This window comes from Ixodes scapularis, unplaced genomic scaffold (genome assembly GCF_016920785.2).
Source record: "Ixodes scapularis isolate PalLabHiFi unplaced genomic scaffold, ASM1692078v2 PGA_scaffold3__209_contigs__length_174095766, whole genome shotgun sequence".
Taxonomy (NCBI): Eukaryota; Metazoa; Arthropoda; class Arachnida; order Ixodida; family Ixodidae; genus Ixodes; species Ixodes scapularis.
In genome coordinates, this window is record NW_024609868.1 from 83,331,897 (window position 1) to 83,356,134 (window position 24,238).

The 24,238-nt window shown below is 43.7% G+C and overlaps 1 protein-coding gene across 2 annotated transcripts in view; it reads left to right on the plus strand.

Annotated features, from left to right (window-relative positions):
• Positions 1-735: 735 nt before the first annotated feature.
• LOC8027052 (cysteine/serine-rich nuclear protein 3) overlaps positions 736-24,238 on the plus strand; it is a 29,775-nt gene continuing 6,272 nt past the window's right edge. Inside the window, exons 1-4 of one of the 2 annotated variants that reach the window (XM_029979649.4) lie at positions 736-926; positions 8,131-8,423; positions 10,944-11,281; positions 14,990-15,262. In XM_029979649.4, coding sequence (XP_029835509.2) covers positions 8,147-8,423; positions 10,944-11,281; positions 14,990-15,262 — 888 coding nt within the window. In that variant the 5' untranslated portion in view covers positions 736-926; positions 8,131-8,146. Of the gene's footprint in view, positions 927-2,018; positions 2,030-8,130; positions 8,424-10,943; positions 11,282-14,989; positions 15,263-24,238 lie in introns of those variants that run through there. The other variant, XM_029979654.3, reaches the window with a different exon arrangement.

The window sequence follows — 24,238 nt, forward strand, 5'->3', positions numbered from 1 at the left end:
CCTTTGATCATAAAAACCTGTCAGTCGGCTCGAAAAGGTGTTGATTACTATCCGTTAAGTTGGCAGCGAGCCTGGCGACTCGTCGGTCGCTCAATCAGATGTGAACACTGGTGGTCGCCAGTCGCCTGTCGCTAGTTGCTCCAGCGACTGTCCCAAGTCGCAAATGTGAACGGGCCTTTAAACGTTTGATTTATATAATAGTGGTAAATGAATATTGCATATGGTGTTGTTATGGTATGACGGAAATTGAATCAATAAAAGCAACGCCACTGTAATAAAAGGTTTCCGCGAAAAACGTGTCAAATTACGCGCCACATAGTTGGCATGGTTGCCAGACTAACACATATCTTCTTTTAACGTAAGTTTATTGCTGCTTTTCATTCTTTTATGAGCTAACTTGTATGATTATTTCAACAGTATTGGGAAGAACTACTCACCATGAGAGATGGATTATTTCCGATGGGGCTTCATGTTTGTCTTGATTTGTCGATGAGGCTGCATGATAGCACAAAGCTTTCGTGCGTGTTGCATTCTAAACGCGGGTGGAATTTAAGCAATTGCTGGAAAATTTCACTCTTCACTTGTAAATACAATATTTCGTAAAACTGCGTTCTATAATTTCATTCTCTTCGTGCTGACGAGTCTTAATACGTCCATAGATGCCACGTTTGAGAGCCAATTTTACTTCGGGGGAATCCCGCTGGTTGATTTGGTGGAGCCACATTACACTCACGAGGCTTCTTGTGGTGTTTGTGTTCGAGAAGCATGGCCGCCATTCATTCCCGTGCTCGCTTTAATTTGTGAAATCATCAGGGCCCCTCCGTTAGGACCATATAGGGATACCTTTCGACGCTCTTTTTACCTGAGGATAACACGAAAACAAGGAACGGCCCCCGCTGCATCGCTGGGAATGTATTAATAGACAGGTGAGTTCACGGTTTATATCGCCGTGTAGGGCGATGTGCTCGCTACGAGGGCATCATTTCGCTCCGATATTCCTTCGACTGATCTCAGATTTCAGCTCCAGACAGACGTGGTTATCGATTGTTTACTGTGCGGGCAACGAATTGGCCGTTTGTTTATTACGTTTTGACCTGCCGTCTAAGATTGTGGCAGGCTGGTTTTAAAATGTTGTGCGTCCTCTTTTTTTTTTTTTTTTTCTTTTTTTAAACTACGAGAATCAGTACCTTTAATGTTAAGCGATTTTACAGCTGCTGCTGGCATTGCAGCTGGAAATTGGATCGACCTTTCCAACAATAAAAGCCCATCTCTTCGCCCTGTCCATCGTTTGGGTGGCTCGATTTCCATGCTGTCTCGTTTTAAATAAATAACAAGAAAGCGACGTAATAACCGGATAAAGGACGGTCGCCCCTGTTATCAAAAGCTATTTACAAGCGAAAATAAAAACTAGAATCTGGTGAATAATTGAAAATTGCGAACCTAAAGCCCGTGCTGGGAACCTCTGTTTATTTGGTAGTTACCGCAAGAATTGTTGAGAGCTATGAGCCTCCGACCTGGATTCTTAAAAGAAACACACACACTCGCATCCATTTGTTTTGTAGTTTATATTTAGGTTGGCTCGTCTTGGCGTTTTCAATTGCAGACCTGTTGATGAATATCGAGCGGGTGTACTATCTCACGCCCTCATTCATCGTTTATAGAAACGCCTCGCATTGTCATGCCTGCTTAGAGCGTACACAGAATCGATCGCAAGCTGTCCACCGAACGAAATCGCGTCAGAATTTTAGTATATCGTTCCGATAACTTCGATAACGATACCGACGACAACACGATGCACGCGTGAAGGCTTCGGCGGGGTGTTGTTGTCGGAGTTATCAGCGTCGCGGAATTCGCATCTTGGCTATGGTGGAAAGCAACAAAAACAAAATCTAACTTTTGTCTTTTTTTTCTTTTTTTAATAGCAGCAATGAAGTATCATTTTTGGTTTTAAATAGTCCATGTTCCCCGAACGTGTAAGTGTGAGTTTCGTAAGAATGAACACTTTGGTACCGGGAAAGGGTTGTGCTAGGTATATCCTTTTGCCGATCGCGACAGTGTAGAAAAAACTGAAAGAATTGCTCTTGAGATGAGAGCTTGGAGTTGGATATCTGGGAGCAAAAGCAATAGGGCTGAAAAACCAGTTAATTATCACGACACCTTTTTTTCTTTTATTATTCTAGACGTGGTTGACATTGAGAGCTGAAGGCAGGGTCTGAAGCCGTACTTATAATTATATTTGCTGGAGTCACATGCACAGATCCAACAATAACTAAAACTCCTTGTGGTGAGCCATCTTCATTTACGAGTGTTATCAAGAGTGATCTGAGATAGTCCTCTGGAAGGAACTCTTCTGATCTGCTGCAACGTGGAGTTATGTTATGACTGTGTCCGGCATGACACATAGGTGACCCGCTTTGAAAAGGCCCTTAAAATGAGGCGGGCAGCTGGTAGAAGCTATACTTTGTCTCACCATGACTTTGCAAATGGCAGAGGCTATGGTACTAGTGACTAATCAGCATTTCGGAAGGAGACATGTGACCATACTTTATCTCACTAGTTGCTCGCATTGCTTTTGAATCCACAGCCAAGAGAAGGAGGCAAGCCACTTTTGTATGAGTTTTGAGTGACGGGCTAACCTTTTGGCAGGGTTGGATAAAAGCCATGTCTGGGCACAACTGCTTGTGTTATGCCCTCGCCGTTGTACCTCTGGTAAGGGCTGTTGCATATTTCGCCTCTGTCGCTCTGAATGGCTCAAAGGTGCGTTAGCATTCGCTGTTTGCCAAGTTTCGGTGAAATGAAGTGTAATAGGGACATTGGAAAGGAACCCCTAGGACCTTGAAACCAGGGCGTGGAACTTGTCAATGTTTGGGTTCGGGTTCAGTAACTTTTCATTTTGTTCCAATTCGGTTCCTGTTCGGTCATACATGCAAAATATTGGTTCGGTTACCGGTTCATACTTCTACCTTAGACTCTGGCCTCTCAAGCATTTGAGAGGCCAGAGTTTGCTGCTTTTGTTGAGCATGCACCACATGCAATAGCCGGATGCATAGATGGAGCATTGTGTTTTCGTCACCCCAAGATCACATCACAGAGTGCGAAAGACACGTATGTAATGGCTTGCCGAGCAGATGCAAACTGCGGCCAATGCACAAATGACGTATTTTGTTACATTTGCCAAGCTTTTGGAATACAATGGAAAAAAGCTTTCTCCTTTTAAGGTCAATTTTTTTTTGTAACATATGCCATAGACTATTTTCTTACTAAAACTGAGGGTCTGTCACATAAAACTTAAATTTCAATAAAATGTGAAATGGGATTTCGCCTTGCAAATTGCTATTTAACCCTTTATTGGTGAGATATACAAAAATTGCCGAAAATCTTTATTTTTTAAGATTTTAATGTTTAACAAGATCAAACAAAAGAACAGAGCTGAAATTTAAAAAAAATGAATAAAAAATTATTGTAAGGTAAACTTGCAAGTTATAGCTTTGTTGCCTTTGGGCAGCTTTAGGCAAAAGTCCAAAGGTGGCTTCCTTGCGTAACCTCGAAGGGTCACTGTAAAATGTCAATAATATCTGGGCATACCTAATATGCCTATAATGCTTATAATGCTTATATATATGCTTATAAAAGCTATAACTTGCAAGTTATAGCTTTGTTATAATGCTTATAATGCTATAATAATAGCTATAATGCTATAATGCTATAATAATAATAATAATAAGCTATAATGCTATAATAATAGCTATAATGCTTATAATGCTTATATATATGCTTATAAAAGCTATAACTTGCAAGTTATAGCTTTGTTGCCTTTGGGCAGCTTTAGGCAAAAGTCCAAAGGTGGCTTCCTTGCGTAACCTCGAAGGGTCACTGTAAAATGTCAATAATATCTGGGCATGCCTGCAGTAAACTGGTCACCTGGCTTAAGATATTAGTGGCAAGACAAAAACACTTATTCATATTTTTCGCAGATCCGCCGTTCTCAGTCACCGCATATTTGTGCGTCAAACCTCTTTTTTCTCATCAACTACTCGCATATCTTTTTACTAAATGGCGATGTAGTTTTAATTTTCTAGACCGTTGCCAGACTACGAGATCCAGAAAAGGTAATAAAACCGAAACTATTAAACAAAACAAATTATTGTGTGGTTTGTTGCCAGGCAACATGTGTCAACAAAGGGTTAAAGTGAAATCATTAGGTGGTACTAGATCTGAAGGAACTGTTTCCAGGGATTATCTTCAGAAATCAAGAACTTATTTCTGTGTAAGAAAGACAAGTTGAATGTAGGGGAATTTGAAAATTCCAATACAACCAGGACAATGTTTCATGCATTTTTGAAATAAGATCATAAATAATTGTATTCAGAAAAAAAAAAAAAAAAAAGTTTAATGGAGTAATTTTTTGTATAAATAGAAATGTGCCTAAAGAAACATTTTTATTGCGATGAAACAAGTAAAATACAGGTTTAAGCTATACTTCAAAATTATTTCTATTGTCTTAATTTTTTGTCTCCACCTTGATTGTACCAGGCTCGGGTACCCTGCCTGCAACTAAAACACCAAAGAAAAACAAGTGGCATTAAATCCCAACCCCTCTTTGCAAATGATTTTGTTAAAGCTATTTAGTAGTGTAATCTCAAATTTATGAGGATGTGCCTTGTATCGGAAAGCATCCCAACCAGAAAATGCCATCAAGACTTACAGTTTTCTATTAAAAAAAAAATTGGGACTAATAAGAAAGTGTGTATTTCATGCACACCAAATCTTCCAGTACCCAACAAAAAAAAAAAGCATTATTTGGTTTTGCATTGTTTGAGGTTATAAGGTATCTTACCTGTTTTCGGAATCAGTACAAACTCGAATACAAATATATTCTTCCTTTTTCTTGTAGGCGCACACAGCTTAGCACTATGCCACATCTAGACTTTCATTCAGGATCTTGACACTAGGTAAGATTCATAGTAAACAAAATGCTCACGCTACTGAGGGATCATCTACAGAAAATCTTATTTTAATTTGAACAGATTTTTTTTTAAAAAAGGGGGTAAGAAACGAGAGGCCGTCTTCACCATGTAATTACCAGTCTCGACAGACATTAGATCAGGGGTTACTTGTCATGGTAAATTGGTTAATTAACTGAAATTCATTAAATTACTTTTTAATTTTAGGTTTCAGGAGTCCTAATGCTATAGCAGTATTGGTGGCAATTACTATTAAAGTCCAGACCAATTTAAAAAAAATTTTAAAATGGTGTAATAGTTTTTAAATATGAATTTATTAATTTTCACATTTTCTAGCTCAATTTAGAACGTCTGCACAGAAAGATTGCTGCAAGCCTTGCCCACAATGACGCTGGAAGAGTGATGCAATTTTTTTCAATCATGTCGTCACTACCTCGGCAGGAATGGACCTTTTCCAAAATTGAGTCTGTCCACTTTGATGACTATCATACTATATAATCACTATACTGTGATCATGCTATACTATAATATGATCACTATAGTACATACTATGTGCTATAGTACATACTATAGCACATAGTATAGTATGATCACTATGCATGTACTGATCATACAGTACATGCATACTGTATAGTATGTACTATATATAGTACATGCATGCTGTATGTACTATAGCATATTATATGCTATAGTTAGGCAATATACCTTCCGGTGTTTATTTATGTAAAAAATCTGAGGATGTTTTTCAGTGTTTATTTATTTCCAAAATACCGGTGCATTTCGGTGAATTCTCTTGTGCAGACGCTTGAAACAGCTTTTATCGACAAGGAAAATCGCTAATAGAAACAAACAATCAAGACGAGATATGGTTCAATTACCATTTACTTGTGATACACAATATTCTTCACTCTTCACTACTCTAATATATGCATGCACAAATCCCAGGGCTCACGTGTGTCATTCCCGCCCGCTCCTTTCTGTTGACTGCGCGCAATTTCGAGAGCGTGCACTCTACATTTGCGCTAGACACGGGATGTCCCAAAATGTCCGAAGAGCCTTGGGACAGTACTGGGCAATCTGGCGAATGCAGCTTCCGGACGCCGCTTTGACCCGCACAATATGAAAGACGCTTCAAACCCCCCAACCAGAGTCCACAGAGGAGAAGGGCAACCTTCAATGGGGTTATCTATAGACGCTTTGCAGCAGCTGTGCATGGGCACCGCCATAACTGACCTTCAGTTTTTGTTTCCCCTTATTGCGTTTACTTCACTTCGTTATTACCATAGCAGGCTAGGTTATTGCCATCTTAGATTTTATTTTGTCTTTCTCCCCAGCATTGGCTTTTCTGGAGGCTCGTCCACACCAATTTGAGTGGCTAGGTATCTCGGTAAAACAAGAGAAGGTCAGCGATGGCGGCTGTATTCTGGTGCGTGTGTAAAGCGTCTATACATAAGGGCACAATCAGGACAAACATTTGGGGACATAAACTGATGGTCAAAGTGATGAGCACTGACAAAAAAAACAAACATATCTGATTACTAAGATACCTTAGAAAACCTAAACGATGACGGTTACACAAGACTTTTACAATGAAAAAAAACAACAAAAAACTGCCGCTTGTATGAAAGTATTTAAAGAATCGGTGTTTCCGGTTTTAACTGATTTTTTCTTTTCGACACCGGCGGATGTTTATCGGTCTGTTTCGGCTAAAACCGGAAAATATATAGCCTAGCTATAGTACGTACAGTACTATAGCATATAGTACTGTATGTACTATGTGCTACATAGATGCATATGTAGCATATATGTAGTACACAGTATAGTGATCCATATCACTATATGATAGTATAGTGATACTATCATATAGTATCACTATACTATATGATAGTGATGATATATGTATCACTAGTATACTGAGCTGTATGATAGTGATATCATATAGTATATGATATCACTGGCATATGGGATATACACCTGACATAGTCGTATCAGGATAGACATGGCCTATAAATGTTCCTTCCTCTCATCTGCGGCCGTGACACGCATAAGGAGAAAAAGGGCAAGGAACCCCTTTGGCTAGAAGGGTCCGAAAAATTGAACCCTTGTTTGGATTCCACGTTTTATCTCTTTTTCCGGAAGGAAAACCAACAACGGATAATATTTATTTATGAAATACATACTATTTTATGGACAAAAAGTTAATTGATGTCCACATGCCTTCAACCTATGACATATTTCTTGTGTTGTAATTTTTGAGACACGGCACTATGCGGTGGCACCTTGACCTCGCAAGCTGAGGTCGCTCTCTTGAGCGGCCTTCATGGCTTTTGTTTATTCGGAACTGTAACTTCTTCGTTTTTCCAGTCGTCGAAAACTAAGTTCATTAGTACTTTCTAGATCTCCGCATTCGCCATGAAGTGCAAGGTTGAACGACGTAGATTCGCCATTCTGTAACAACAAAGGAACATACCAAGACAGATGTAGCTTAAACGAAACAAAAATTTTGCGCCATCAAAAATGTTGTATTTATAGCTTGCTCATGCGTGGTAACAACTAGGAACTGCAGTTTCTTGTCTGCTAAAGACGCCGGCTCTCTGCGTCGTATGCTCGTTCATTGGCGGCAGTTGGCATCACGACTGCTTGCGTCATCTCTTGTCTCCCGTGCGAAACGGCGCCGTGTTGTTTGAAGACCGGTGGCTTTGCTGCGTTTCCATAGGAGCTAAGCCTTTTTCTTTCTTTACTTTTTCCTCAGGTAAGTTCGCTCTTTGCAAATTTTACGAAAAAAAAATGCACCATCTGTGGGCAACGCTGCACAATGTCGTAGCGCGAGAGGTTAAGAAACCGAATTTTGCGGTCGATTTAAAGAGCCTGGCCTCTCCTTGAATCACCCTGTAGTTGCATCGTAGCAAGTTTGTTTGCACTTTGCCCTTTTTGCTTCTTTCAATTTTCAAATCTAATTGATCCCTGTGTTAGCATTTTCTTCTCAATGTTTTAGTAAGTGTGCTACACCATTGCCCGAGCCCGGCCCGGGCCTGTAAACAACCCGTGCTACCCGTCCCGAACATGGCCTGCGGGCCCGACCCCATGCAGAGCTCTAACGGGGTCCGTACGAACGAGGCTCGACCGTGGCAACATCAACCAACCCTGTTTTTCCCCCGCTTTGCAGCGAGCCTCCCCGCTGTATGTCCGAGGGGACCCTGGGCCTAGGGCAGGGGAAACCCGAACCCCCTGGCGGCCCCGATGGGGCCGACGTCGAGGACTCTTCCCACGCCGGGAAGCCACGCTTCCCGAGCAGTCAGGGGGGCGGCCGGCGACCCAGGGAGGACGAGGAGGAGGGGGGCGAGGGGCCGCCCTGCAAGCGCAGGCGCAAGACGGTGGGCTTCGACAGCGTCACCGTCTACTACTTCCAAAGGATGCAGGGATTCACCTGCGTCCCCAGCCAGGGGGGCTCCACCTTGGGTAAGTCACGACGAACCTTCCGCCGTGTCGGTGCAGCGCCGGGAGCGCTTCTCCGACCAGTGTATTCACAGTGTCTCTTCAAGTAGTCCCTCGACTACCACCTGACAACGTCGGGGGGTGGTCTTCGAGGCGCAACCTAAAGAGCAATTAGTGCTCTCGGTTTCCTTTGTTGACTAGGGGTGATTATCGGGGTTTTATTGCATTTGCGAGCCCCGGCTTGCACGTTGTTGCACATCTTGGCTGTGGATCTCGGAGACGAGAGGCACATTCAAAAGGGGCATTTGTACTTGCGAAGAAATCGTAACTATGGTGCAGTTAGAGAAATTTAATTCCTGTTTTTAGAGACGTGAGAGATATTGTTTTGCTACCCTTATTTAGTGCCTTTCTCCATAATGATCACCCCCAGTGCTTTCTCTCTTATACTTTTTTTTGCCCCAAAGTGCTTAGTATTTTAACTTTTTTTTTTTTGAAACCATGAAAATGATACTGGTGCCAAAGCATAAAGTTTGATTTGCAGGTGATTTCATCGGTAGTAGTTGGCTGCTTCATTTTCAGTTGGAAAACAAGCATTTATTTGCTCTCAAATGTTATATGTAATCAAAGGAATAAAGAAAGTAAAAATACCAGCTGGTTGCCGTGCTGAGCGGCATTGACACACGCGAAGCCGAAAGCTTCAGTGGTTTGCAGCAGGAGGTTCCGACAAATAGCCCATGCGGTATCCTCATGGCTAGCTTCTACATTAATAACTCACAAATTATGCTACTGAAGCGGGAGGACAATTTATAAATTTCACGACGCACACTCATTCAAATGACAGCACACTTATTGTGCATAACATTCTGGGCTCCTATTGTTTTTTTTTTTTTTAAACACTGACCTCTACCATCATTTAAAGGGAAAGGTGATGAAGTTAAAGGTTCATGTTCTGTTGATTAGTTGGGCATGTTTCAATGCCGACGCCATGTGAACGCAACTGACCTCCATACTCCGTTGCACCTTACGATGGACTGCAGTGGATGCTACAGGCCAACCCAGCAAAATCGGCACTGTGAGCCTATCATGTGACTGTGCATCCTGCACAACCTCTAACTTGGGGTTAAAGGTCAAAGTCATAGGTAATCTTCAAGTTTCGAAGGTTAAGTTAGGGTAGGTTAGGTGATAACCTCAAGGTCAAGGGTCGAGAGATGCGTTGTGTGCGTCTCTGTGTCCCTCCTGAAGGTCACATAACACCTACACGTCACTAAATTGACTCTGATGGCTCGTAGCGTTTGCAGCAGTCCACCATAATTAAGGTGAAATGGGGCATGGCATTTGTTGTTTTGATAGACACAAATGGGAATGGCTGTAGTCACTAGGGTCAGCGGCACCCGAGGCAATAGCCCATTACAATACCCCCTCCCCACCCCGCTTTCGTGGTTCCCCTCCTCCCCTCCGCTCTCAAAGCCCGCCGCGACACCCCTCTGAGTGCTGCACTTGGGGTGGTCTGCCTCCCCCCCTCTTGTGATGCCACTGGCTGTAGTGCATACAACTAGCAGGTAATTGTACTCGTTTTACAAAGGGGATCCCCCTTAATTCCAATTAACTCTACCTTTGGCACAATGTCAAGCTTTAAACTCAGTTTACTGGCATTCAGTGCAGGTGCATCCGGCTCGTTACAACTACAAAGCTTTACCGTAATTGCGCATCTTTGGGGAGCCATCTACATCCACCCGTACATTAGCTCGCTCCAGCCCATAAACGTTCATACAAGCACAGTGACTGTTGACCATAGGTGCACCAACACCAATAAACGAGACCAACAAACTGATTCGTCTACCATGCATATTGCTGCCCCACTGTGTACAGCCTATCCCCCCCAAAGATGTACAGTGTTTCTTTTCTTTTTTTTATTGCAGACATGAACTGTAGCACTAGTGGTACCTGAACCAAGTGTCAAAGTTTCAGAACTACTGTATTTGTTATCTCATTCAAAAGTTATAAGCAATTTTCTGAAAATCTCGACAGAAAAATGGGTGCCCATTCTCGGTTGTTCATGCCATTCAGCCCCATGCATTTGTGGGCTTCGTTGGCCGTCCCTTTCCCATTGAAATTTTCAGACAGTCATTTACAACTCTCAAATAATATGACGGCTAGTCTTGAAACTTTGGCATCGGGTCCAGGCTACTAGCATTACATACAAGCAGAGACAAGGCGTGCAGCAACGCATATAGCTTAGTTTTGCGGTGAAAGGGAGCACTATTTGTTTTGAGACGCCCTGTACTAATCATTTGATGCTAGGAGGTGCTCTTACTCTAAGTGTGCTTGGTGATAGGCTTTGAATTGCACCTCTTAAATAGAAGCAGGCCCCTTCTAGTAATAACCACTTCTTTTATATGGATACAGTTTTTCTGGACTTCATGAGGTGTGTATAGAACAAGCTAGATCCACCAGAAGGCAAAGTAAAAAACTGCTTTAGTGTTTCCCATTCTCCGTCGTTGCTGTTGCCACGGCACTCCATGGAAACCGTTCCATCTGGTGCAGGGATGAGTCCGATGCACACGGAGAAGAAGACGTTTAGCCTGAAGCAGTACACGAGCGAGCGGCGGCGCCTGCACTTTGACGACCTGGACTGCGCCACTACTTCGTCCTCATCGTGCTCCTCGCCGCCCGGCGAAGTGGTGGCGTCCACTTCTTGCGAGGGTCACCACCCGCCGTTCCAGAACCACCACCCCTGCCTGCAGAACAACAACAGCCACCACCACCACCATCACCACCACTATCACCACCACCATCACCATCATCATCATCACCACGACCACAACGACGCGACTGCCTCCAACCACGGTGGGGGCCACGGTGACGGCATGAACGGAGACCAGGTAGGGCTGCGAAAATATTGGACTTCGTTGAATGTATGCTTTTTTAATAATAATGCTTCGTCGGTTTACTTAATTTTGCCTTAAAGGGAGGGTAAACCGAAATTTATATTTCAGAAAACAATGCAGGAGCTGAAGGCAGGACGCTACAATCCCTACAACACTACTCGTAAAGCAATATCTCGAATGGACGGCCATATTTTTGGAAAAAGAGGTTGAGATTGATTGAGGCCGACGAGGCGCGTGACGTCAAGATATCTCGTTTCCTCCTCTTTTCGTTTTGCCCCCTCAAGGCGGCGAGGCAGAGAAGACGCGAAGTTCTTCCCTCTCCTTCTCGGAAAAACAAGACGTAACCAAAGCTGTCAAATGCGCCTCTTTTTTTGAAAAATACTGTCATCCATTCGAGATGTTGTTGTATGAGTGATGTTTTGGTGTTTGTAGCATCCCGTTGCACACTTTTGCCGCTGTTTTCTGTGGAATCCAGATTTCGGTTCAGTATCCTTTTAACCCCTTAAGCATTTTGGACGAGCTTAGCTTCTGAACGTGAAGCCATCCCCAGACCGTTCAGAATAAGTATAGCTCATCTGCTTTCACCGGTTCGCGCACTCAACTGTTCTAGACGAACCAGGCTCGCTCGAAGTTTAGCTTGAAGCTCTGGTGTTAACAAATGGCAGCACTGATTTTTTTTAAATTCTGCTCCCATTTTGTTTGTGGCTAGAAACTTGATTTTGAAGGCAACAAATGTAATATTGAAAAAAGAAACAATTAAAGAGACACTGACTCTCCCCAAAATTTATTTTTTGTTTGGCAATTATTAATGGTGTCAGAAGACTACCCAATCAGCATTTTGCTACAGCATCATAAATATTTTAAATTAACTAAAAAAACGCAACTGCTTGAAACCGAAACTGAAACTGGACCGGGGAGGAAGAAGAAATACAGAGGAGGAGAGTGTTGCCAAAAGCCACATGGCTGTGCAACTTTTTTTTTTCTTTTCAATCAACGTATTTGCAGCTTTTTAGAAGTTACAAAAAATGGTATCATAATTTGTTTCTTTTTTTAATATTGAAAGTGTGCCTTCAATGACCCACGACTTTGATTATCTTTGGTGGTTGTGTCTTTACCATAGAAAACGGCATGCAACCATGGAGAAGAGAGTAAGCACGACTCAAACCGGCCAGTTCTCGATCGGCGGTTTTCGGGCAGAAAGAAAACGAATCTTGAGTCGCATATCATGTTCTGGGTAGTTGTGCTCGCATATGTCATGTACAAATAAAAACCTTGGCGAGCATAAATACCGTGTCTGACCCTTTAAGCAGTTGAGTGTCAGAAATTCGCCGAAACTAAAAACAATGAAGGGGTTAAGTCAAAGCACAGTCACTATTAGGCATACTTTCTCGAGCGACGATATGTGAATGTGGCTCGTAGATTGGATGCGAGCATTGCGCTTTCACTCGATTTGGGCTCACAATAATCGATTGCTCGACGAGCGTTCGGGTGGTGGCTCGTGTCCAATTGCTTCAGTGACAACTATAGCTTGACCCTAGCGACGTCTGCAGCTCGGTACATGTCCTGTGCTTTGGCAACCCCAGTGATGTGATTGCTGCGCCAATTGCGCCGAACTGCGCCAAGGGGCTAACCCTGCTACATCCTGCTACATTTGACCAAAATGTGGGTAACCTGCGCTGAGCCTGCGCCAAAAAACCAATTTTGGTCGCCTTTCAAAATTGAAACTAAACTGAGTACCGTAATTGAGCATGCGTGTATTACGTGGCGCAAGTGGCCGCCCGATACAACGTACCCTGCATCAATAGACCGATCTCACAGCCAGTTTTATTACGCCACCGCTGCCGCCATGCATCGTGGGAGATGTAGTCTTTTTGCACGCGCTACAACCCCGCTGAGGGCCTGCGCGAGCAGAGCACGAGGCGGTACGAGCTGCCTCGTGAACTGGCGCCTGCCTCCTATGAACTACAGTGATGGCGGCGTCACGCATACCTGGAACGCTTAGTGGGATCAGTCTATTGTCCATCCGGTCTTCCATGGTTTTCCCGCCGTCTCAAGTTTTGCGCGCTCGTTGCCTCGTAAGTATCGTTTTTTTTTTTTTTTTTTTTTTTTTAATATATTTTTAACGATAGACGCGGGTGTGTCCGGACGCTCCTATGCTAGCATGCCGGGTACCAGCCATGCCGTCATGCTGTGAAACGAAACCACGTTTCTGCGCAATGGGAGTTATTTTGTGAGCTGAAGCACTAGCTCCTGGAAGCAACAGCCATGTGGAAACTATATTTGGTTCCTGCCTTCCAGTCACCGTGGTCGCGTGGCGTCGGGTGTTGCCGTTCCCATGTCGCTGCAGATATGGCGCTTTCTAAAAGGAGACTAAGTAACGCCGCATGCTCATCAACATTCCTGTTCTTGTTTAAATCAGGCGTTACTATAAAAATCACTCTTTAACTGAGAGACTGTTGTGTCGAAGTACTAATTACCTAGGGCTCTTAGTGGACTTTCTTTCGAGAGAGACCCCGGTACGTGAAAAATCTGCCGCGAAGGAAATTTGGTGAAGAGAAGTGAGCTAAAGCGAAGAGGGCAATGTCCGCGCTGAACCCGCACAGCGTGCTTGTTTGTCTCGAGTTCAGTCGTTACACAAAGCGCTTCAAGAACTTTCTGACTCTGGCTCGCAATGTCTTGCATCGATGCGCCCAGTTTTTTTTTTTTTTTTTTGTGTGTGTGTTTAGTTTGTATTTTGTCTGCCGTCCTGGTAAGCACGCGCCGCTGCTCTGTTTTTTGTCGTATGGTCGGCAGTTAAATTTTGCATACAATGTTGGGAATCAGTTAGTGACGGAGCTAAGTGGTATGGTTTCGGTTTCGATCGAACAGCCGTTGTCTCCGCTCGCGGGACGAAGCACGCGCAACTGTAAGCCTGCCGAAGTTGCCCCCATGTGCAAGTAAACATGAATGCACGACAGAGGCACCATCCGGGACGCTTGCTTACTTTTGACGAAAATCTGGCACATAGGGAACCAGTAAAACGGTGGCCAGCGGTTTTTCGGAATTTCTCGGCAATGCCTACAGCACTGTACACTTTTGGGATGTCTCAGCAATAAAAACACAGCAGCAAGTTCCGTCACATCAAAACACAGCACAATACAAAGTACCCTTCGTTTGTACAGCACTTAAAACAAATATTTTTATTTTTCTAAGAATATCTGCTCCAAAAGCCACTTTTGCTGCACCAAAACACTGTCTTGGCTGCTCCAGAAGCTACTTTTGCTGCTCCAAAACACTGTTTTGATTGCTCCAAAGGCCACATTTGCTGCTCCAAAACACTGTTTTGACTGCTCCGAAAGGTGCTCCAAAATGGCTTAGGCCAATCACATCACTGCAACCCCCACGCGTGGCTATGATAAATATTGGTTGCATATAATCAGCTCCAGATCACGCTGCCGCTTGTTCTGGCTGCAAGTTAAGCTCTGACTGCTTGTTTTTCTTAAAAAAGAATTTCCGCGACCACCATTGCGCGGAGAGAAAAAATAATGCGTGTTTCGCGGGTTTTCTATTGTTGGCGATTCATTCTAGACAGTACTTGTGCAAAGCACAAAAATCGTTTCACCGCCCCTTAAACGCTGGTACTTAACCGAATGTCTTACTAGCGATTCGATTTGAAGTTCACCTAGCACCCCAATAACCCCCGTGCCATCCTCGGGATCCCAGGAGCAGGCTAACAACGAGGGGGAGGAGGAAGAAGAGGAGGATGAGGAGGAGGAAGAGGAGGAGGAGGAGGTGGACACCCTCAACTACCTGCAGCCGGTGCCCACACGCAAGCGGAGGGCGCTCCTGCGCGCCAGCGGGGTGCGGCGGATCGACGCGCTCGAGAAGGACGAGTGCCGGGACATCCGGGCCTCGCGGGAGTTCTGCGGCTGCACCTGCAAGGGCCGCTGCTTGCCTGACTCATGCTCCTGCTCACTCGCGGGCATCGCCTGCCAGGTGGGCGGAGCTTAATTCTCTGTCGCTAGAGATGGGGTGCGAACGGCAGGTCGTCTCTTTAGAATGCCTGGCCTCCGGCAAGAGCTTGTTTCCTTTTGTGGTGCTTTGGCTGCGCATGTTCGCGAGCCACCGAAGCCAGGGAGTCAAACCAGTCGTTATTCCGGTTCGGTTTGGGTTCGGCAGGTTTGCATCTGCTTTTGGTTCGGCGACGCCTTCAAAATAACAGTAGAATTACCAGCTCCACCGGGCGCAAACCGGTCCAAGGCAGTTCTTAAAAGGAAAAGTATGCAGCTCCCAGTCGCTAAAAAAAGTGCATTTTACGCAACAACATCTGCATAAAAAAAAAATTTAAAAATCAAACAGGTGTATTGCTGGACGTGTTGCAGAAATGAGGCAAGCAGAACAAATATGTAAGCTTAATTTCGTTTTACGGTTTTGACTTTTCATCGGAAACACCATTCTACGCAAATTATGTTGTTATGCATGCGTAATGCACTCGGAAACAGTGCCACAGTATGTTACTCATGTGAAGTCAATGAGCCAGCACGAGCAGTGACGGTAGTGCGCACCATACACGTGGACTACCCACCTTGCACGCCAGAATGCCTTGCTCAAACGGCTGACTTGAAGAGGGGAAATACGGCAAAAGGTGGGGGTCGAAAGATAACTAAAGTGAAAAAGGAAATAAGAAAAAAAAACTGGCAACATGCCACTTTCGAAAGACGGACACGCAAAAAACAAAATTTCTTCAAATCAGCATCTAGGGCCCCGGGCTGCTCCGGGCCAGAACCTTTGGGCGATTGGCATCCCAGTGGCAAGCGCCGGAGTGTCGCCGGCTCATTGCAGCTTCCCCTCTTGGTGCCTCCAGATTTTGCCACCGCAGAGCATGCTGACAGCCATCGAATTTTTGTTTTAACATGGAACATTTCTTGGCTAGTTGCTCTAGATTTCGTGAAGTTGTGGCCTGTGACATCACATGACTTCAGCTTCCCCGCTACATTTAGCGGGAAAATTGACGTCACGTGACTTCAACGCCAATTCAATTTTCCCACTAAGTTTAGCGGAGAAAATGACGTGACCTATACACAAATTCAGTTTCCCCGCTAAACTTAGCGGGGAAGCTGATAGGGAAAGTCTATGGGGTGGAGAGTAGTCAATGGTTGAACAAGAGCATCAATGGGGTGAAGGGGTGTGGAGATGCCTGAAGGCACAGCCTGAGAAAAAATGCCTGGAGGTTACTAGCTCTAAACCAAGAATTAGTCTTGTGCGAATAGTGGATATTGACTTTGAAGTGAATTCAAAGCGAATATGTACTGGTTTGGACCGAATATTTTCAATTCGAATGTAGAATAGTTTTTCCCCGCTTTTCGCTACCATTGCTTAATGCTTAGACAAAAACCCAGCTAAACTTGTGAAGGTTGCTCGACTTGTTCATTTACAAGCCAAGTTTATCTATATTGTTTAATTTGTCTTCATGAGGTCTGGTGTCTTGGGATGGCAAGTAAACGACGTATTTGACATAAAATGAATCTTATAGAGGTGGCCAACTATACCCAATTGAGTGAATTTACAAATCTTGCTATATAAAATATTCCTTCTTTAATCTCAAATTAAAAAAGAAACAATTGTGCATGTTGAATGCAGGTTGTAAGGGCATCTCTGCTTAACATAGTATTCTCTTGCATAACAGTCAGTTTAATTTTGGAACTTTTACTGCAATGTAGATATGCACATTTACAAAGTTTCCATTTATTCCCAAATAAAGCCGGCACACGTGGACTATCCCGCTTTGAATGTATGCTTTTTTCCCAAGCACACGATTGCGATATTCATATTTTCCAAGTGTTTATCGCAGCGGGTTACCCCGTTAAAGGCGGACCAGCAAAAATATTCTTCCGCCTGGCGGAAAGTCCTCCTCGCCCTCTTTCTTTCTTGTATTGTAGCACGGCGAGGCGAGGGGAAAGGTCGCCTTTTGCGCCGGCTTCTTCTGAGAGGATAAGCCGAGAAAATCCCCATTTTGAGCGACGGGCGATGGGTGCGGCAGCAGCGACCTCGTGACTTACAGGTAGCTTCAGATCCTATCGCGTAATCTGCCCCATTTTTTGGCGCTCACCAAGCCTAGCTTCTCGGGTGTAGGTTTTACGGAGCTGCAATCACCTAATTTCAGCTGTCGAAGGTCTTTGGTTTAGCCTGTGGCAAAATAAACACATACTTGAGAGCTGCGATGCATCCCCGCACCCATTGAAGGAACGTGTCATGGATATTTTTGGTTCATCAAGGAGCTCAAAAGACATGCGCGAGAAGTGGTGACTTGAATATGTAAGGATGACTTACATCTTCACAAAACATTCCATCTTTAAAAAAACGGCTTATCACGCTCAAACCTGCCTCAAATTGGGATCGATGGAAAAGAAAACGATGCACCAGGCGCGGGAATCTTCTAGAAGTTCTCTGTTTTCTAGCAGCGAGCACAAATTATTGGAGAACTTTAGCAGACTATGTTTTCAGGCCACATATATTTAGCGGAAGCTCGCGCTGCCACTTCGATGCATTCTCTGAAGCATGCGCCTGAAGTGGCAGCGGGCCTTTGAAAACGATTTACTAAAATGCCCTGTTGTGTGCCTAACTCGCAGAACATGATGGCCAGCAAAATGTATGAAATTCATATTTACACATTCCCAACAACCACCTAGGTGAGAGGGCATCAAGGGTGGATGTCAATTTTAGAAAGTTTTAGTGGGTCACTTTTAGCCACTTAGATAACCGTACGGTCCGTACCCCAGAACGAAATGTAAGCTAGATTCGCTCTTTACATTCTTTATCGAGTGTGGCTATGGAGCGGAAAAGACAATATTAAAACCCTTTTTGGCGAGTCCAACGTGTCGTGTTATGGTTCAACGTTGCTTGTATCGGTACCATAGCACGGGCCGCCACTTCGAAGTATTTGTGTGTCTCAAAGAAACTAAAGCAAAAGCAGACAATTTTTTTTAACGTGACACAGAATTGTATTTAGCATTGTAAAAAACTTTTAGGTACCCTACGCCACGCAGTTAGCACAAACAAACAATCGCCGGTGTTTCCCGCTTTTTTTTTTTCTTGTTAGAACTGAATGATGTTTAGGAAACTGTTAATGCCAGTATCCCAGCTAAGCGGTAGAGTTTAGTGCGAGTCGATACATTGCTGGGGAAAATAGCAAAAAGCGCCGATGTCGTGTTTGCGCTAACAGTGTCGCGTAATGTACGCATACCGCTGCACAATCAATGCTAACGGAGTGAATCAGTAAATTTAGTGGCCCCCAAAGAAGTGGTGTTATTTTGTTTTATTTTTATGGGTGAAAAGTTGTTATTTTTAAATAAGCAATTCGGTAAAAAGAGTGCTTCCGTTGGGCACCAACTTACGAGGCATCAATTTGTTCTACACTAAATTCTGCATGGCCCTTCCGTAAAAATGTCAATATTGTGTTCGTGCTAGCTGTGTCACGCACAGTAAGAAGACCAGTTCATTGCTCGAACATTTAAACAAGGCCTTTCTTACGTTTTCTTACGCCAAATAGACGTTTTGCGAGTACGCTCCATTACTGGTGGTTCAAAAAAAAACCTTTGTTGTTTATTTAGAGGAAGGAAGTGGTGGTGAGTGGGGGGGGGGGGGGGGGGGGGGGGGGGGATTGAATATAAAAGACGACTCAGGGAACCTCGAACTTTGTAAATATTTCACTCAACCTATAATCCTGAGCTAATTAAATCACTTTTGCTTTGACTGTTTTAGAACTTGTTAACAGTCGCGCTAAAGGCCAAGATGAGCGAAAAGTCAGATGCCAATGTTTATTTGAGCAAGAAGCTTATATATGCGAGATAGAACTGAAAAAGCGTACGAGTGTAACCGTAGCTATCTCCGACCAAGCCTGAACCTCACTTTTTCGCCATTTTATAGAAAGTCGTTTTATCGAATGAACGGACATTTCATCGAACGCCGTTTCATCGAATCGCTAAGGGCCGTTTCATCGAATTTCTCTGTTATGGCTCTGTACCGAGTTTAGGGGCATAACAGTGCTTTATAGATGTTTCACCTTGCATTTGTTAAGACTAAGGTAGTCACTTGTGAAATTGTTTTGAAGGTGGTGTCAAATTACTAAAGATAAAAGCAATTGGCATAAAAAGAAATAAAAACAATTGGGTATGCGACTTACTGAAAATCTTTACTCATATACATATATGACTGAAACCACGACGCTGCAAATAAAAGACAGACACTTAGAACACTTTTAAGTGTCCGTGCTTTCTGTTTTTGCCTCATTTTTAATTGTTTTATGTGACATGGAGAGGGGTCATTGTTTCATGGAGGCTTCTTCTCGAAGCAGGAAATGTTCACGATGGAACTTATCTCGTCACTGCACCCAGTGATATAAAAACAGAAACAAAAGAAAAAAAAAGGAGAGAATTAGATGAAGTTGTGTATAAAAATTAAAGTAAATTCCTAAATATTACACACTGTAACGTTGTTCGATGAAAAGGCGTTCGAGGAAACGGCTTCTTTGAAACGGCGTTTGAGGAAACGGCGTTCGATGAAACGGTGTTCGACGAAACGGCTTCGATGAAACGGCTTTGGTGAAACGGCGTTCGATGAAATGGCGTTCGATGAAATGTACGGACGCACTTATAGCGGTACGCGTGCATTACGTGGCACTTTTAGCCCGAACGCGACATCGGCGCTATTTACTATTTCTGCCCAGCAACATGTATTGTCTAGCACTGAGCTCTGCCACTTAGGTTGGATAGTTGCATTGACAGTTTTCTAAACATAATTTATTTCTAAAAAACAAAATGAGAAAGACCGGCAATAGTTTGTCCGTGCTGTGTGGCAGTATACCTAAAATGTGTTTGCAAAGACAAATTACAAACGCGTATCATGTTAAAAAAAATCGGCTACATTTGATTGATTTATTTTTTATTTTTAATGCCTCAATAATACTTTAAAGTGGCAGCACGTTCTATAGCACCGATTTAAGCAACGTTGAACTATAACACCAGACGCTTCGATAGCTGCACTCGATCAAGAATGCTCACAGAAAGGTTATAGCTTATATATTGTCGTAGGGTGCGGTTATCCAAGAGCTAAAGACGATCCACTAAAACTTTTTAGTATCGACACACACCATTGCTGTCTTCTCACCTCATGTGGTTGCTGGGATGCGTAAATATAAATGTCACGTACATTCGTTGGCCATCATATTGTGTAAGTTAAGCACATAATATTTGTGCTCGTTGCTAGAAAACAAAGACCTTCTAAAAGATGCCCGCGCCTGGTACATCGCTTTCTTTTCCATCAATCTTAATTTGAGGCAGTTTTGAGCGCGATAAGCCGTTTTTTTTAAGATGGAATGTTTTGTAAAGATGTAAGTCATCCTTACATATTCAAGTCACCACTTCTCGCGCACGTGTGTTGAGCTCCTTGATCAACCGAGAATATCTATGAAACGTTCCTTCAATGGGTGCGGCGATGCATCGCAGCTCTCAAGTATGTGTTTATTTTGCCACGGGCAAAACCAAAGACCTTCGACAGCTGAAATTCGGTGAGTGCGCGGGCGCAGCCTTGCAGCTCCGCAAAAACCTACACTTGAGGGACTAGGCTTGGTGAGCGCCGAAAAATGGGGCAGATTACGCGATAGGATCTGAAGCTACCTGTAAGTCACGAGGTCGCTGCTGCCGCACCCATCGCTCGTCACTCAGCATGGAGATTTTCTCGGCTTATCCTCTCAGAAGAAGCCGGCGCAGAAGGGGACCTTTCCCCTCGCCTCGCCGTGCTACAATACACGAAAGAAAGAGGGCGAGGAGGAATTTCCGCCAGGCGGAAGAATATTTCTGCTGGTCCGCCTTTAAGTATGCTTCTTACCGAGCGCTGATGTAATGCAGAGAAGCAGCACCCGCGGAGCTCGCTTTCGCCGGGTATTGCTTCTCCGCTGTGCACCAGTGCACGGAAAGAAGCGCACTCAACGGGGCTAACCCACCACAATCAACACTTTGAAAAACGCGAATAGTGCAGTACTTCTCAAAGCGAATGTAGAGCAGTCTATTATTCGAAACTACTATTCAAAATTTCGAATACTCGCACAACCCTACCAAGAATGTTTCACGTAGCAACATAATTGCAGGGCAGTTTGCCCTCATTTATTTTGTGTGTTTGTTTGCTTTTTTTTTTTTCTTGAATATCGCTTAGCGGGAAGAAAAGTCAAACAAACACAAACAAACAAACAAAGAATAGCTCTTTAGCATCTTGGCATAGTAACATATACCCCATTTCACCTTACGATGTACCGCAATGGATGCTACGAGCTACCCTAGCCAATCCATAGCTCATAGCTTGTCACATGATGTCTCGCTCCCCGCGTCGCTTCGCCCAGCCGGAAGGACGCCTGACAACCTCTGAGCTGTACATTGGCTCCGGTGGCTTGTAGCTTCCTTTGCGGTCCATCATAAGGTGAAATAAAACATAGAAATGTAGGCGTCCGCGCTGACTCGCAGACACCAAGTCGTGCTACAAGAAAGGGAAATATATATCTTTCATTATTACAGTGGAACCTTGATTATGTGTCCCCGGTTTATGCGACATCCCGCATTTTGGTTATGAATTTGCCCGGTCCCGACGAACCCCCCTTAGGAATAATGTGTTGAAAGTTTGATTTATTTGATGCGAAATTCTATGCCCCCTGCGTCATACGACGTTCCGATGGGAAACACACGACGAATTTGACAAGAGAGGGGCAGCACGGTGACGCGGAAGAGGACGCGCCGTTTCAGAGGGTCCAAAAACACGCCGCCGGCAACCCAAGACAGTCTCAGCACCGGGAGGGAGCAGGAGACAGTGCTTTCCCTTCTCCTCCCCGGGTTGTTAAATGCCTCGGCATTATCACGTATCCTTGCTTCACTCATCCCATCGTTCTCTTGTCTCTCATTTACCCTCGCTCACCCTCGCTCTCCTCTGCAGGCCTCTCATTCTTTTTCTTAGGATTGAGCACGCTTTTGCTGGTTCTCTCCATTCCCGCTTTCGGAAAGCATGAAAAACGTCAAGGATCCCATCGTTGCGATTGTGCACGCCGGCAAACTTGCTCATCAAGAGTATCCTGATGAGCAAGCGTTACCAAATTTAAAGAGTGATTTCTAACAGTTACAGTTACTTCGCTAAAGTACTACCCCGTTACTTTGTCGTTACATTTCAAAAATATATTAGAAAACAATAAAAAGGAACCTTTCTAATATGCATTTCAATTAGCATGGATTTTCGATAAGACATTGTGTTGTTCACAGTGAATCTGAATTTTTGAGAAACTAAGATTTTCCTAACAACCTATATTAACATGTTTGATTCTTCTTATTTTAATTTTTACCATGAATAGCTTGCTGAAGAAGATCATAATTTAAGGCAGTATTGGGTAAATACGTTATATGGTAAAGCATTTATAGTTCTTTTTAAAATAAATGGCAACTTTAGTTTTTCAAAATGTTAAGCTAGCAGGTACCTGCTGATGATCCATAAAGAACTTTAAAATAAGCCCGACCACCATAAGGTGTACACGAATACAACAGCTCGCATCTAGATCTCGGGCATATCCAATCATGGTGCGAGTTTACCATCGGTCAATTCTAATTTCTGATTTCTTTGTTGAGGCGAAATGGGACGCAAGCAATAAAAATCGTGCAAATGTTAAGTCAGTAATAATATAAGTCCTTGCAATCAGCATTGTAGATGTTTTCTTATGCCACTCCAATGCGCTCCTCAATGGAATTGTTTTTTACTGCATGTGCAGAGAAGCTTTGTTCATGAAAAACAAAGCTTCTCTTGAATACTTGGACAGCAATGTTGTGGCAATATTCCTCCGTCAAACCCGCTGAACACGGCAGCGGCGCAAAAGAAGCACTGATTGAGGTACGAACGGCCACTGCGTGTAGGATTTCAAACGGCTTTTGCTATCTTTTCTCCGCCACTTCCTAACCAGATCAAACACGTTTGCGCTCCTCCATCTCACCACCCCAACTAGAAGAGACAACCTGGAAAGCCCACAACGTGAATATCCACAAATCAAGTGATGACAAGTGCTGCTGGTCCTGGCTAAGGGGGGTCTTTCAATTTCAAGAAAACACACAAACAAGCAGAATGACACAGACGGTTAGAGCGAATACTCTTTGCTAATTGATGGGACCCCAGAAGGAGAGCAATGAGGTACAAGTGGGCGACGGGAGGCAGGGCCGGTAATTGGGTTGCAAAAAAATAGAAGGGAGAGCAAATAGTCCTTAAGTCGAGACTCTGCAAGAGTGCATCTGGGAGTTGGACGATTCAAATTTAGAGGGGAAGAAACCGTATGCTTGGCGGCAAAAAGACAAGGTTCGAAAAATTGGTTTTCCTGTAAGCCTGCGGGCGTTTGGGGCGACAGTCATCAAAAACTGTCCTCCGTGAAAGGCATTTGCTTTCTCCGCTGGACGAAGAAAAAAGAAATGCTTTAGAAATGCCGCGCTTTGTTACATCTGCGTCCCATCATCCCAGTTGGCGGGACCAGCTTGGCCAAGCAGGGTCACCCCAAATTTAGTTTCTTTCTATTTTTTCTTCTTTTTTTTTTTTTTCTTGAGCACCAGACGGTTTTTGCAGCAGTTTTCTCCTTGCCCTTCCCATATGAGGACTTCGGACTTTCTCACGAGTTGCAAGACGATTTGGTGGTTGTTTGCAATATTTTTGCTCATCAATCTGAGAAGAAATGTAACGATGTTACTCTTTACAGGTACTTTTTTTTTAAATAATAACCCTTTACAGTTACAAATTATTTTCACTAAGAGTTGCAGTTACAAGTAACGGAAAAAAGTAACTAGTTACCGGTAACGCGTTAACTAGTTACTGCCCAAGACAGTTTTCATTCCCCTATGCAGTGTTTTTAAAAGTGTAGCTCTTAGGCGCCTGTACCCGCGTTTCGCAGCGTCGCCATCGGCATAA